The sequence below is a fragment of the Sapajus apella genome, unplaced genomic scaffold, assembly GCF_009761245.1.
Source record: "Sapajus apella isolate SASKATOON/1434 unplaced genomic scaffold, GSC_monkey_1.0 scaffold168, whole genome shotgun sequence".
Classification (NCBI taxonomy): domain Eukaryota; kingdom Metazoa; phylum Chordata; class Mammalia; order Primates; family Cebidae; genus Sapajus; species Sapajus apella.
The window spans coordinates 1068731-1082144 of NW_022437108.1; the positions used below are offsets into that span (position 1 = coordinate 1068731).

At 36.5% G+C, this 13414-nt stretch overlaps 1 protein-coding gene across 3 annotated transcripts in view; it reads left to right on the forward strand.

Moving 5' to 3' along the window:
- The window catches only part of SCAPER (S-phase cyclin A associated protein in the ER), a 537506-nt gene that overhangs the window by 97164 nt on the left and 426928 nt on the right, over positions 1 to 13414 (forward strand). For all 3 annotated transcript variants that reach the window (XM_032267297.1, XM_032267296.1, XM_032267298.1), the window contains 3 exons: positions 1902 to 2002; positions 4947 to 5063; positions 13142 to 13302. In XM_032267297.1, the coding sequence (XP_032123188.1) occupies positions 1902 to 2002; positions 4947 to 5063; positions 13142 to 13302 (379 nt within the window). The remainder of the gene's footprint in view (positions 1 to 1901; positions 2003 to 4946; positions 5064 to 13141; positions 13303 to 13414) is intronic.

A 13414-nucleotide genomic window follows, 5' to 3' on the forward strand; every position in this document is an offset into this window, starting at 1 on the left:
TTGCAAATATTTTTCTCAGTCTGTAGTCTGCTTTTTCATTCTGTTGAATGTTTTCTTTTTATTTTTAGGAAAGTTTTTATTTTGATGTAGTCTCACCTGGATATTTTCGTTTTAGTTGCATGAGTCTTTGGTGTGATATCAAAAAAAATTATTGCTTGAGGTCACTATTAAGGAACTTTTGCTTTTGTTTTCTTCTAGAAGTTTTATAGTTTCAGGTCTTATGTTTATGTCTTTAATCCATTTTGAGTTTGTTTTTGTGTATGGTTTCAGATAAGGGTCCGGTTTCATTCTTTTACATGTGGTTATTCAGTTTTCCCAACACTATTGAAGAGTTTAGCCTTTTCTCATTGTGTTTTCTTGGTGGCCTTGTTGAAAATTAGTTGACCATATATGCTTGGGTTTTTTCTGGGCTTTCTGTTGTGTTTCATTGTTCTGTTGATCCTCATGTCTGTCTGTATGCCTGTCATTACAGTTTAGATTACTATTGCTTTGTAATGTAATTTACAGTCAGGAAGTGTGATGCCTCCAATTTAATTTTTCTTTCTCCAGATTGCTTTGGCTATTTAAAGGTTTTTGTAGTTCCATCCAAATTTTAGAATTGTTTTTTTCTATTTCTGTGAAAAATGGTAGCGATTGCATTGAGCATGTCACTTTGGATAGTATGAATGTTTTGACAGTGTTAATTTTTACAACCCATAAACATGGAATAGCTTTCTATTTATTTGCATCTTCTTCAGTTTCTTTAATCAGTGTTTTATAGTTTTTAGTACATAGATCTTTCACTTCCTTTGTTATATTCCTAAGTATTCTTTTGATGTTATCATAAATAAGATTTTCAAAATTTCTTTTTAACACAGATTGTTATTGATGTGAAGAATGCAACAGGTTTTTGAATGTTGGTTTTTGTATCCTGCTACTTTTCAAGGATGTGAAACAAGGAGAGCTCACATGCATTGCTGATGGGAGGGGTAACCACTTTTGGAAAACAATTTGGCATTCATGCTAAAGTGGAACATATGCTTACTCTGTGATTTAGCAGTTTCACTCATGGGCTTATACTTACCAGTAATTTACATAAATGTGCAGAAGACCTACACATGAATAACAGCATATAATCTGTAGTTTCCAAAAATTGGAAATCACTCCAATGTTTATCAACAGCCGATTAGATAGATATTAAAATAATACAAATATCATTCAATAAACATACACAGTAGATTGGATGAGACAGAATACAGTTCAGCAAGGACTTCGGACAATGATAAATGAATTGTAGGTATACCTTTCAGTATTGGTGAACCTAGTAAACAGAGGTACAAATAAGCAAACAAATAATAGATGCTGTAAGAGTTCATTTCTGTGCATTTCAAAAACAGGTAAAAATAAATGATTAGAAATCAATGCAATGGTTAACTTGGTGGAGGGATGGAAATAGTGATTGGAAGTGGACACCAGGGAACTTTTAGATTGGCATTGTTATATTTTTTGTCATTGATGATGGTTACATGGGTCTTTGCTTTATAGTAACTTGTCTGTAGATTTATGTTTGTGTACTTTGTGGTAGTTACAAGGGTCTTTATGATAATTTATTTGAACATTTATGTTTATACTTTTCTGTATATTAAAATTCATAATAAAAAGGTTGAAAGGATGGCTGTTGGGGGAGGTTTTGAGAAGAAACATGAATATCATTTCTTGGCCTTTAGACTTTTCAACCGATTATATTTTTTATTATCTTACTAAACAGAATGAAAAAGCAAAAACTATATCAATAAGTTATGCAGCTTTTACATTGAAGAGTATAATGTAAAAACTGTTAATTCTTAAGTTGTTCATTGTGTTTTTTTTCTTCAAAGTTTTTAGTCTCAGAATGGAATTTAATGTTTTTTTGTTTGTTTTAGGAGGTGCTAATGATGCTGGATAACTATGTAAGAGATTTCAAAGCATTGATTGACTGGATTCAGCTTCAGGAAAAGCTAGAGAAGACAGATGCTCAAAGCAGGTAATGAGTTCTCTGATCTCAATATTTCTATCATATAGCAGTTTTCAATAGCAGTCATTGAAAATGACAATGGACTTGACCTCATATTGACTTGAAACTTGTAAAAATCTAAAAATCAGGTGCTGCATTTTTAAATTCAATTAAGTAACAAATATTTATTCGGTATTTATCAGTGAGTATTAATTGTTTATTACTTTATTCAGTACAGAAATTTAATTGTTGAATGTGACACATTTACTTTCATGGAATTTTGAGTCTAAGTGTGATTGAAAATAGAACTAAGTATAAAAAACTATTATGGTTCTTCAGAGAAGGACAAATCTCTCTTGGAGGATAGATCAGGGAAGATTTCCGGAGGATGCAGAAGAAGTGTTTCAAGGATGGGATGGATTTTACCAACTGGTTGGCCATTTCGGTGAAGGGAGTAAATTCAAACAGCTATGTAAGTGTAGGGCATGTGCGAAGTCAAAGTGATGTAGGGAAAGATATAGTATTTCTTTTTAATGTATTAGGCAATGAGGAAAATTGATGATTTTTGATTGGGGAATAATATGAGATGAAAGCTTCTTTAGAAAGATTCATTTAGAACCAGCACACAATATCTGAATGCTGTGTGCCAAGCTCTAGGACTGTTGTGGTGAAGAGGACAGATGCAGTCCCACCCCTCATAAAGTATATAGTGCATGCTATGGTCTGAATGTGCCTTCCCAAAATTCATATGCTGAAATTTAATCACCAGTGTGATAGTATTAAGAGGTGGGACCTTTAGGAGGTAGTTAAATTGAGAAGGTGGAGCCCTCACGAATAGGATTAGTGACATATAAAAGAAGTGGGAGCTGTTACCCCTTCCACCCTGTGAGGACACAGCTAAAAGATAATCTTTATAAGGAACAGGGCCTGTTTCAGACGTTGAATCTGCTGCACCTTGATCTTGTACTTCCCAGCATCCAGAACTATAGAAACACATTTCTTATTGTTGTTGACAAATTACCAGTTGTAAGGTATGTTGTAGCAGCCTGAATGGACCAAGTGCATTTCTAACAGGAAAGGTTGATGTTAAGTAAGTATGAATGTGCCCAGTGTCATCAAGAAGAAATACAGTTTACTCTAGGAGTATAAGAAAAAGCACCCTTAGCCAGTTTGCTAAGTCTAGGAAGGCTTCCCTGAGGAGGTGACATTTAAATTGAGACATAGTTGTTAAGCAGGAGTTAGACAAAGAGAAAAGAGTAATTTGAGATAATGCTAATAGTATGTGTGATGTCTTTGAAGTGGAAGGGGGCACAGTGTAATCAAGGAATTTAGAATTTAGTAGGGCGGGAGTGAAAAGAACATGTAGGGGAAAAGTGGCATGAGATGAGCCTAGAGAGCTAGTATAGGACCATGTTGTGTAGAGCTCTGTAGAAATGATAAGGGATTTGGATTTGCCTTTAAGCCAATAAAGGGTTTTAAAGTAAGAAAGTGACATATCAGATTTATGTTTTTAAAAGATCATTTTGGCTGCCATGTAGGAAGGTTGAGATACGGCAATGTAGTTTAGAGATGATGACTACTCAGATTAAGGTAGCAGGGAGAATGAGCTATTCCAGAGATAGGTTATCTAATGGAATTAGTATTATTTTGGTTATGTACAAAGGCAAAAGAGCAGTTTAGTTTAGACATGTAAGTAATTCCTAAACTCTACTTTCACCAGTTATCAGCATTTCTCTTCTTTGCCTCATGAGACAGCTCCTAGATACGGAAAGCAGTCTTAAATGCTGTATAGATGGCATTATCCATCTTGCATTCTTCAAATCATGCATCAAAATTTATTTTGGCTAACCTTGAGATTTAAATGTAAAAACTGAAGTCGTATGTATTTAAAGAAGAAAATGTAGATAAATACTGATATATTTGTTTTACATCTGAGGTCTTTGTAAGACAAAGGCAGACACCACAAAGAAAAATTTTGAATACCCTTGATTGAATAGGAAGAAAACAAATGTTTCCAAATAAAAAGGAAAAATTAAAGGCAAAATAGTTGTATCACCAATGCAAATGGATTTTTAGCCATAAAAGTAGTAGTAAGCTATTTCAAATTAATCAGAAAATGGTGCAAATCTCAGTGGAAGAAATGAGGCAAAGATACCAACATGTACATCCCAAATGAAGAAATTTAGATGGTTGGTTAAAAAGTTTATTTTCATTAGTAATTATAATAAACATATAATTTACAAAACAAAGACAATTGAATACCATTTTGCCCATGAAATTTTTAAAAGCAGATACTAACAGATGGCAAGATTGAAGGGAAATGGAGAGTAAGACACAGGAATACCCATGGGATTTATGGAGATTGGAGTGAGGGCATGTTACACATCCTGTCAACTGATTGGTTGTGGGGCCAGTGAAGGAGAAGGAGTAGACATTAAGTTACATTTCTTTGATTTCCCAGCAAAGAGCAGTGAAATCTTTATATTCCTCCTCTCATGAGTGATTAAGAGGTAGAGGAAGGACACTTTATATTTTCCCACTCATCATTTAACCGTTAGCATATTCTTTCTCTTGATACCTGTTTCACAAACTTCTCCAGGGTATCAGAGACAGTAGATTGAAGTAGTATCATTGCATTTTTAACATTTTTTAAGCTGGGTATATGGAAGCTTATAAATAATAAGTAGTGTATCTCATATCCCTGTAACCCCATGACCTTTTTGAGGTAATTGGAGTAGTGTTGCTATGCTGCAGTCATTAGAAAATCCTGAATCATTTATCAACTATGATTTCTCACTGGTAGTGTGGTAACTTTCTGGTAATCAATGCTCTAGAGAAAATTTTGCACATCTTGTGATTTTTTTTTCTGTTGAAAAGTAGGATTATTTTTTCACCCACTAGCAGCCAAGAGAAAAGATTATTTGTTTCCCCTTTTCTCTGTTAATTTAATCTGGTTTGTATATTGAATTGGCAGACCAACATCATTGGCATGGGAAGTAAAGAAGATGTCTCCAGGACGTCATGTGATTCCAAGTCCATCAACAGATAGAATAAATGTAACGTCAAATGCTCGACGAAGCTTAAATTTTGGGTGAGACAAACTAAGATGAAACTACTAGGAGTTGCATTACAGTGAATTATTTTCTTAGATGTTATGGTATTATGAATCTGATTTTCTACTATAAAAATGTCCATGCATATGTTATGCAGAATACTGTATACAGGTTCCAGCACTTAGGAGGGGAACACTGTGTGTTGGTTAGCAATCCCGGGGAGGACTCTAAACATCTCATCAAATCAATTTCTGCTAAGGTTCCTAGATTTGCTGGAAGGTTTTACATAAACCCGGTTGCTAGAGGAGGAGTTTGGTGAGTCATATACTGACTTGCACAAGTCGGGTAAAGCAATGTTATTACTCACAGGTAGCCAGCAAGAATCAACAGAAGCTTAGGATCCATGGCAAGATTGTCCCCCAGGACTCAGGAAAGCTAACCAAGGGCATGGAGTTTAACTTATGGGAGTTCCACTTATTACCACAGCCAAAAGACTCCAGAAGCACCCTGCTCTGGGTTTTAAACACCGATGTCACTCAGATTACAGAGTACAAGCGTTGGAGGACATTCTTTTCTACGGGGATAAGGACAAAGCCTGGGCCATTGCGGGTAGTTCCTTCTTATTTCAAGATGTTGCATTCTTGGTATATTTTGCCTGAAAATTGCAAGCCAGAGGGGGAAGAGCTGCGTTTACCAAGGGATCTGTCTTCCTGCATTGTGGATATGTTTGAAATTGTCTAAGTAAAAACACCGGTAATCCTAGCACTCTGGGAAGCCGAGGTGGGCGGATCATTTGAGGTCAGGAGTTCGAGACCAGCCTGGCCAATGTGGTGAAACTCCATCTCTACTAAAAATACAAAAATTAGCTGGGTGTTGTGGCACACACTTGTAATCCCAGCTACTTGATGGGGGCATAGGTTGCAGTGAGCCTAGATCACACTACTGCACTCCAGCTTGGGCAACAGAATGAGACTGTGTCCCAAAAAAAAAAAAAAGAAGTTAAAATCCAGGAGATTAAAGTTTAGCTTTTAGGATATGTAATATATTCAAACATAAATAGTAATTCAGAGATTAAAATTGACATATTTCATTCCAAATATTTTATAACACGAATTAGCAATTTCCTTTGCAACAGATCTAAATATTAATATATATCATACGTTGTGTTACTGTCATACAAATTACATGATTTCTACATTACAAGCTCATCAACACAGTTTTAAAATTACTGTTTTATGCAGTTGTATCTCTTTAATCAGATAGGAGAAGAAAAGAGTTGCAAACAAAAACTACATTTATATAGCCTACCTGTAGAGTTTCCTTTTCCAGTCCTTTGCTGGAGTCTTTATTTCTTCGTATGGATTCAGATTACTATCTTTTGTCCTTTCATTTCAGCCTGGACTCCTTTAGTGTTTCTTGTTGGGCAGGTCTGTTAGTAACAGATTTTCTCAGTGTCTTCATTTATCTTTCAGTTTTTGAAGGGTAGTTTTGTAGCACGTAGACTTCTTGGTTAACAGCCCTTTCTTTCAGCCCTTTGTTTCCTGACTGCCTTCTGAATGCTGTGGTTTCTTATGAGGAATCAGCTGTTATTGAGGATCCTTGACTGTGATCCATCACTTATATCTTGATTCTTTCAAGATTGCCTGTCTTTGGCTTTTGTTCCTCTGACTATGATATCTCTATGTGTGGATCTCTGAGATTATCATATTTGGAGTTTGTTCAGTCTCTTGGATATGTATTTAATGTTTTTAATCAAATTTGGGAAGGTTTTGCCCATTATTCCTTTAGATGTTTTTTTCTGCCCCTTTTACTCTCTTCTCTCCATTGAAAATTCCACTATGCACATGTTCGTACTCTTGATGCGATGCTGTCTCATAGGTCTTTGAGGATCTGTTCATTTTTCTTTTGTTTTTTTCTTTCTTTCTTTCTTTCTTTCTCTCTCTCTTTTTTTTTTTTTTTAAGACAGAGTCTCGCTTATTTCCCAGGCTAGAATAGAGTGATGCAATCTCGAGGCACTGCAATGTCTGCCTCCTGGATTAGCTGGATTTATAGGCGTGTGCCACCTGCCTCAGCTTCCTGAGTAGCTGGATTTATAGGCATGTGCCACCATGCCTAGCTAATTTTTGTATTTTTAGTAGGGACGGTTTTGCCATGTAATCCAGGCTGATCTCGAACACATGAGCTCAAGTGATCTGCTTGCCTCGGCCTCCCAAAGTGCTGTGATTACAGGTGTGAGCCAACACACCCAGCCCTCTGTTCATTTTTCTTCATTCTTTTTTCTTTCTGTTCCACACACTAAATATTTTTTTTTTCTTTTTTTCGAGACGAAGTCTCACTCTGTCGCCCAGGGTGGAGGGCAGTGGTGCGATCTTGGCTCACTGCAACATCCACCTCCCGGGTTCAAGTGATTCCTGAGTAGCTGGGACTACAGGTGACCACTACCATGCCCAACTATTTGCTTATATTTTTAATAGAGACAGGGTTTCACCATGTTAGCCAGGCTGATCTTGAACTACCTACCTCATGATCCTCCTGCCTTGGCCTCCCAAGTTGCTGGGATTACTTAATTTACCTTTCACATTTCATGAAACATTATTCTGCCAGTTCAATTCTGCCACTGAGTCCCTCTGGTGAATTTTTTATTTCATTTATTACACTTTTCAACTCTGGAATGTCTCTGTGGTTCCTTTTTATATTTACTCTCTCCTTATTGATATTTTGTATTTGGTGAAATTTTATTTCTTTCCTTAGTTGTTTAAACATGGTTTCCTTTTGTTCTTTGATGTTCGTTGTTTTTTTTTCCCTTCTTCTTCTTTTTCTGAGACAGAGTCACTCTGTTGCCCAGGCTGGAGTGCAGTGGTGAGATATTGGCTCACTGCAACCTCCACCTTCCAGGTTCAAGTGATTCTCGCATCAGCCTCCCAAGTAGCTGCCTGAGCCACCATGCCCAGCTAATTTTTGTATTTTTAGTAGAGACAGCGTTTCACTGTGTTGGCTAGGCTGATTTCAAATTCCTGGCCTCAGGTGATCCGCCCTCCTTGGCCTCCCAGTATGCTGGGATTACAGGTACAAGCCACTGAACCTGACCACTTGGATGTTCTTTAAATGTAATTAATAGCTGATTTTAAGTCTTTGTTTACAAAGTCCAATGTCTGGGCTTCCTGTCACTGCTCTTCTTGTGAATGGGCCATACTTTACTGTTTATTTGCACGTCTTCTGATTTTTGTTGTTGTTGTTGAAAAGTAGGTGTTTTAAATAATAAAATGTGACATCTTTGCAGATCAGATAGCTACCCTCCAGGATTGTAACTGTTGTTGTTATTGTTAGTTTAGTGCTACACTTAACTCATTCTGTGATGTCTGTATACATTGTTGTATGGCTACATGCAAGATGGCTGTATGTTGATGTATGTTGTATGTAGCTATACAACAAAGTATGTTTTGTTAACATCAAGTAATGATTTGACAGGTTTCCTTACATACCTTGAGCCAATAAATCTCTTAGTTCTCACCTAGGTCTGTGTGTCTGTTGGGGCATACTTTGAATGCTCTGGCAGATTATAACTGCCTTTGCTTGTCAATTATTCCTTTCTTAAAGCCTCAAGGCAAGTCATAGGTGAGACATTAGGGTCCTCTCAAATTGTTGCTAGGTATGCACACAACCTGCATATGTGTGTGGCCTTCTTGATTTTTAGGAATTTGCAAGAACTTTTCAAATCCCCCATGGATAGCTCATTCTCAAGCTTTTCCTTTTAAGTTTTTTGGTTAGCCATTTGTTTGCCTCAAATGGTATTTCAGCCTCAGTTAGTTGTGCTATTTCTGATGAACATTGATGTGAAAATCCTCAATAAAATACTGGCAAACCAAATCTAGCAGCATATCAGAAAGCTTATACACCATGATCAAGTCAGCTTCATTCCTGGGTTGCAAGGCTGGTTCAACAATGGAGTACACGTAATCCATCACATAAACAGAACCAATGACAAAAACCACATGATTATCTCAATAGATGCAGAAATAGCCTTCGATAAAATTCAACACCCCTTCATGCTGAAAACTTCCAATAAACTACATATTGATATAATGTATCTCAAAATCAGAGGAGCTATTTATGACACACCCACAGCCAATATCATACTGAATGGGCAAAAACTGGAAGCATTCCTTTTGAAAACAGGCACAAGACAAGGATGCCCTCTTTCACCACTCCTATTCATCATAGTATTGGAAGTTCTGGCCAGGGCAGTCAGACAAGAGAAAGAAATAAAGACTATTCAGATTGAAAGAGAGGAAGTCAAATTGTCTCTGCGTGCAGATGACATGATTGTCTATTTAGAAAACCCCATTGATACAGCCCCAAATCTCCTTAAGCTGATAAGCAATTTCAGGAAAGGCTCAGTATACAAAATCAACATGCAAAAATCACAAGTATTTCTATACAACAATAACAAACAGAGAGCCAAATCATGAGTGAACTCCCATTCACAATTGCTACAAAGAGAATTAAATACCTAGGAATACAGTTTACAAGGGATGCGAAGTACCTCTTCGAGGAGAACTACAAACCACTGCTCGAGGAAATAAGAGAGGACACAAACAAATGGAAGAACAGTCCTTGCTCATGGATAGGAAGAATCAATATTGTGAAAATGGTGGTACTGCCCAAAGTAATTTACAGAGTCAATGCTATCCCCATCAAGCTACCATTGACTTTCTTCACGCAATTAGAAAAAGCTACTTTAAATTTCATATGGAACCAAAAACGAGCTCATATAGCCAAGACTATTCTAAGCAAAAAAAGCTGGAGGCATCGTGCTACTCGACTTCAAACTATATTATAAGGCTATGCTAACCAAAGCAGCATGGTACTGGTACCAAAACAGATATATAAACCAATGGAACAGAACAGAGGCCTCAGAAAGAACGCCTCACATCTACAACCATCTGATCTTTGACAAACCTGACAAAAACAAGCAATGGGGAAAGGATTTCCTATTTAATAAATGGTGTTGGGAAAACTGGCTAGACATATGTAGAAAACTGGACCCCTTCCCTACACCTTATACAAAAATTAACTCGAGATGGATTAAAAACTTAAACATAAGACCTAAAGCCATAAAAATCCTAGAAGAAAACCTACGTAATACCATTCAGGACATAGGCATGGGCAAAGACTTCATGACTAAAACACCAAAAGCAATGGCAACAAAAGCCAAAATTGACAAATGGGATCTAATTAGACTAAAGAGCTTCTGCACAGTGAAAGAAACTATAATTAGAGTGAACAAGCAGTCTACAGAATGGGAGAAAATTTTTGCAATCTGTCCAACTGACAAATGGGTAATATCCAGAATCTACAAGGAACTTAGATTTACAAGAGAAGAACAACCCCATCGAAATGTAGGTCAAGGATATGAACTGACACTTCTCAAAAGAAGACATTTATGTGGCCAACAAAGACATGAAAAAAGGCTCTTCATTACTGGTCATTAGGGAAATGCAAATCAAAACCACAATGAGATACCATCTCACATCAGCTAGAATGGGGATCATTATTAAGTCAGGAAACAACAGATGCTGGAGAGGATGTGGAGAAATAGGAACGCTTTTACACTGTTGGTGAGAGTATGAATTAATTCAACTACTGTGGAAGACAGTGTGGAGATTCCTCAAGGATCTAGAACCAGAAATACCATTTGACCCAGCAATCCCATTACTGGGTTTATACCCAAAGGATTATAAATCATTCTATTATAAAGACACATGCACACATATGTTTATTGCAGCACTATTCACAATAGCAAAGACTTGGAACTAACCCAAATGTACATCAATAATAGACTGGATAAAGAAAATGTGGCATATATACACCATGGAATACTATGCAGCCACAAAGAAGGTTGAATTCGTGTACTTTACAGGGACATGGATGAAGCTGAAAACCATCGTTCTCAGAAAACTAACACAGGAACAGAAAACCAAACACCACATGTTCTCATTCATAAGTGGGAGTTGAACAATGAGAACACATGGACACGGGGCGGGGGGAGAATATCACACACTGGGGCCCGTTGCGGGGGCAGGGGAAAGATAGCATTAGGAGAAATACCTAATGTAGATGAACACGTTGCTAGGTACAGCAAATCACCATGGCACATGAATACCTGTATATACAAACCTGCATGTTCTGCACATGTATCCCAGAACTTAAAGTATAATAAATAAAAATTTGTCACATTTGTTTTTCACAAACAAAAAAATTGCTTTTAAGACTTAAGTTGTTTTGGATTCTGTTCATTTAGAGTGAGTGTTAACATCTGCTGTGTAATGAAAGGACTGGTAAGCAGTCTGCTTGGTCAGTTTTCTTTTCTCTGTTAAAACCTGACTTTTCTTGATTGCTTTTTATCTTCCAACTTCATGTCACAGTTAATAGCTTTCACCTCTTGTTACTGCTCAACCTTGGATGCAGTTTTATTGTTGCATTTGCAATGTCTTATGCTTTTTCTTTTAATGTCTATTTTTTTTTTGCATTTATACTAGGATCTTATTTGAGGCAAGATTATTGTCACATCTCTCTATTCTCAGTACCTAGCACTGTACGTCACTTAGTAAAAGCTGATGAAGTGTTTCATAGAATCAGACTTTTGCTTTCAAGTTCCTTTACGGAGTTATTAGATAGTATTGCCTTTAAAGGTTGATGGGCTTTGGGACCATTTAATAATTGAACCATAGTGGAGTGGGGAAAGGATACATATGCAAATGAAAACAAACATTTGTATATCCATGCACCATTTTAAGGAAACTTACTCTCTAATGCATTTCATTGGTATGTGGTTCAGAATGTTATATAGTGTATGGTTTAACACTCAAAGTTGTTAATTCATGTGTGGTAAAAGTTCTCATATTGATCTCCACGTAACTGTGTCATTTTAATTCAGACTTCATTATCATTGTAGAATATACTGTTTCTTTCAGTTTGAGGAACATTTTGCCTCATAGGCTACATTTTGTATATTTACTCACTTCTGCTCTTCCTGGTTGAGTGATATATTTACTTCAAATGTGGTGTTACCAAACTTGGCTTATGTGAATTGTTTTCATAATTTTAACTCATAATTCAAATATTAAGTAAACTATTAAAATATGAGTGTAAAAAGAGTCATTGTTTTCATGAAAACTGTGATAAATTTTTGTGAAGCTTTGATAGAGGGAACTGTTTCTGTTAAATGAGGAGTAGACAGGACAACTATCAAAGTTTAGGGAAAATATTAAGGTTAAGGAGAATTGTGCATTAAATTATATAATAGACATCACTGAATTTTAGTCTACTGTAAAGGAACCAAATTTAGATATTGTCAGTGAAGCATCGTGCTTGTGGCTCATGTAAGAAATGTACACAAAGAAAAAGCCTGTTTAACAGTGTCTGTATCAAGATTGACAAATTAATGCATATTTATATTTTTTTCTTTCTTTCTTTTTTTTTTAAATTGAGATGGAGTAACCCAGGCTGGAGTGCAGTGGTGTGATCTTGGATCACTACAACCTCTGCCTCCTGAGCTCAAGCAGTTCTCATGCCTCAGCGTCTTGAGTAGCTGGGATTACAGGTACACACCACCATGCCCAGCTAATTTTTGTATTTTTAGTAGAGATGGGGTTTCACCATGTTGGTCAGGTTGGTGTCGAACTCTTGTCCTCAAGTGATTCCCCCTGCCTTGGCCTCCTAGGGTGCTGGGATCACAGGCATGAGCCACTGCGCCTGGCCCATATTTGTATCATTAAAACACATAAGTGAAAATAAAAACTTTAAGTTACCTATGCATGATTTTTTAAAAGCATCCTCATTTAAGTGAATTTTTCTTTGAAACAACTGAGGGCTTTAATCCTTATTCTCTTCTGTTTATTTCCATACGTTATAATATGTTATACTATGTAAAATTAATGAAGTATTAGATCAAGATAAATTTATGAATATACTTGCCTTAAATTGCGATGGCAAATTATTATTCTGTATATGTGGATATTCATACACATAATTTAAATTTTAAATATATCTAGCATATATGCAGAAGTTTTTCTTTTATATTTAATCTATTAAATGTGTTTATTTTTCTCCATAGAGGTTCAACTGGCACAGTGCCAGCTCCTCGTCTGGCTCCCACAGGTGTCAGTTGGGCTGACAAGGTAAAGGCTCATCATACAGGCTCTACTGCTTCTTCAGACATAGCATCCGCCCAGTCTTGCCCACCAATGACAGTGCAGAAGCCTTCACGCAGAAATGGCAAGTGACTTCGAATTAGCCATTTTGTGTAGTAAACAGGTGGATATATAGAGATATTTATTTTGTTTAAAATTGGTCCTATTTTGTTTTTGTACACTATTTGTGATATTAA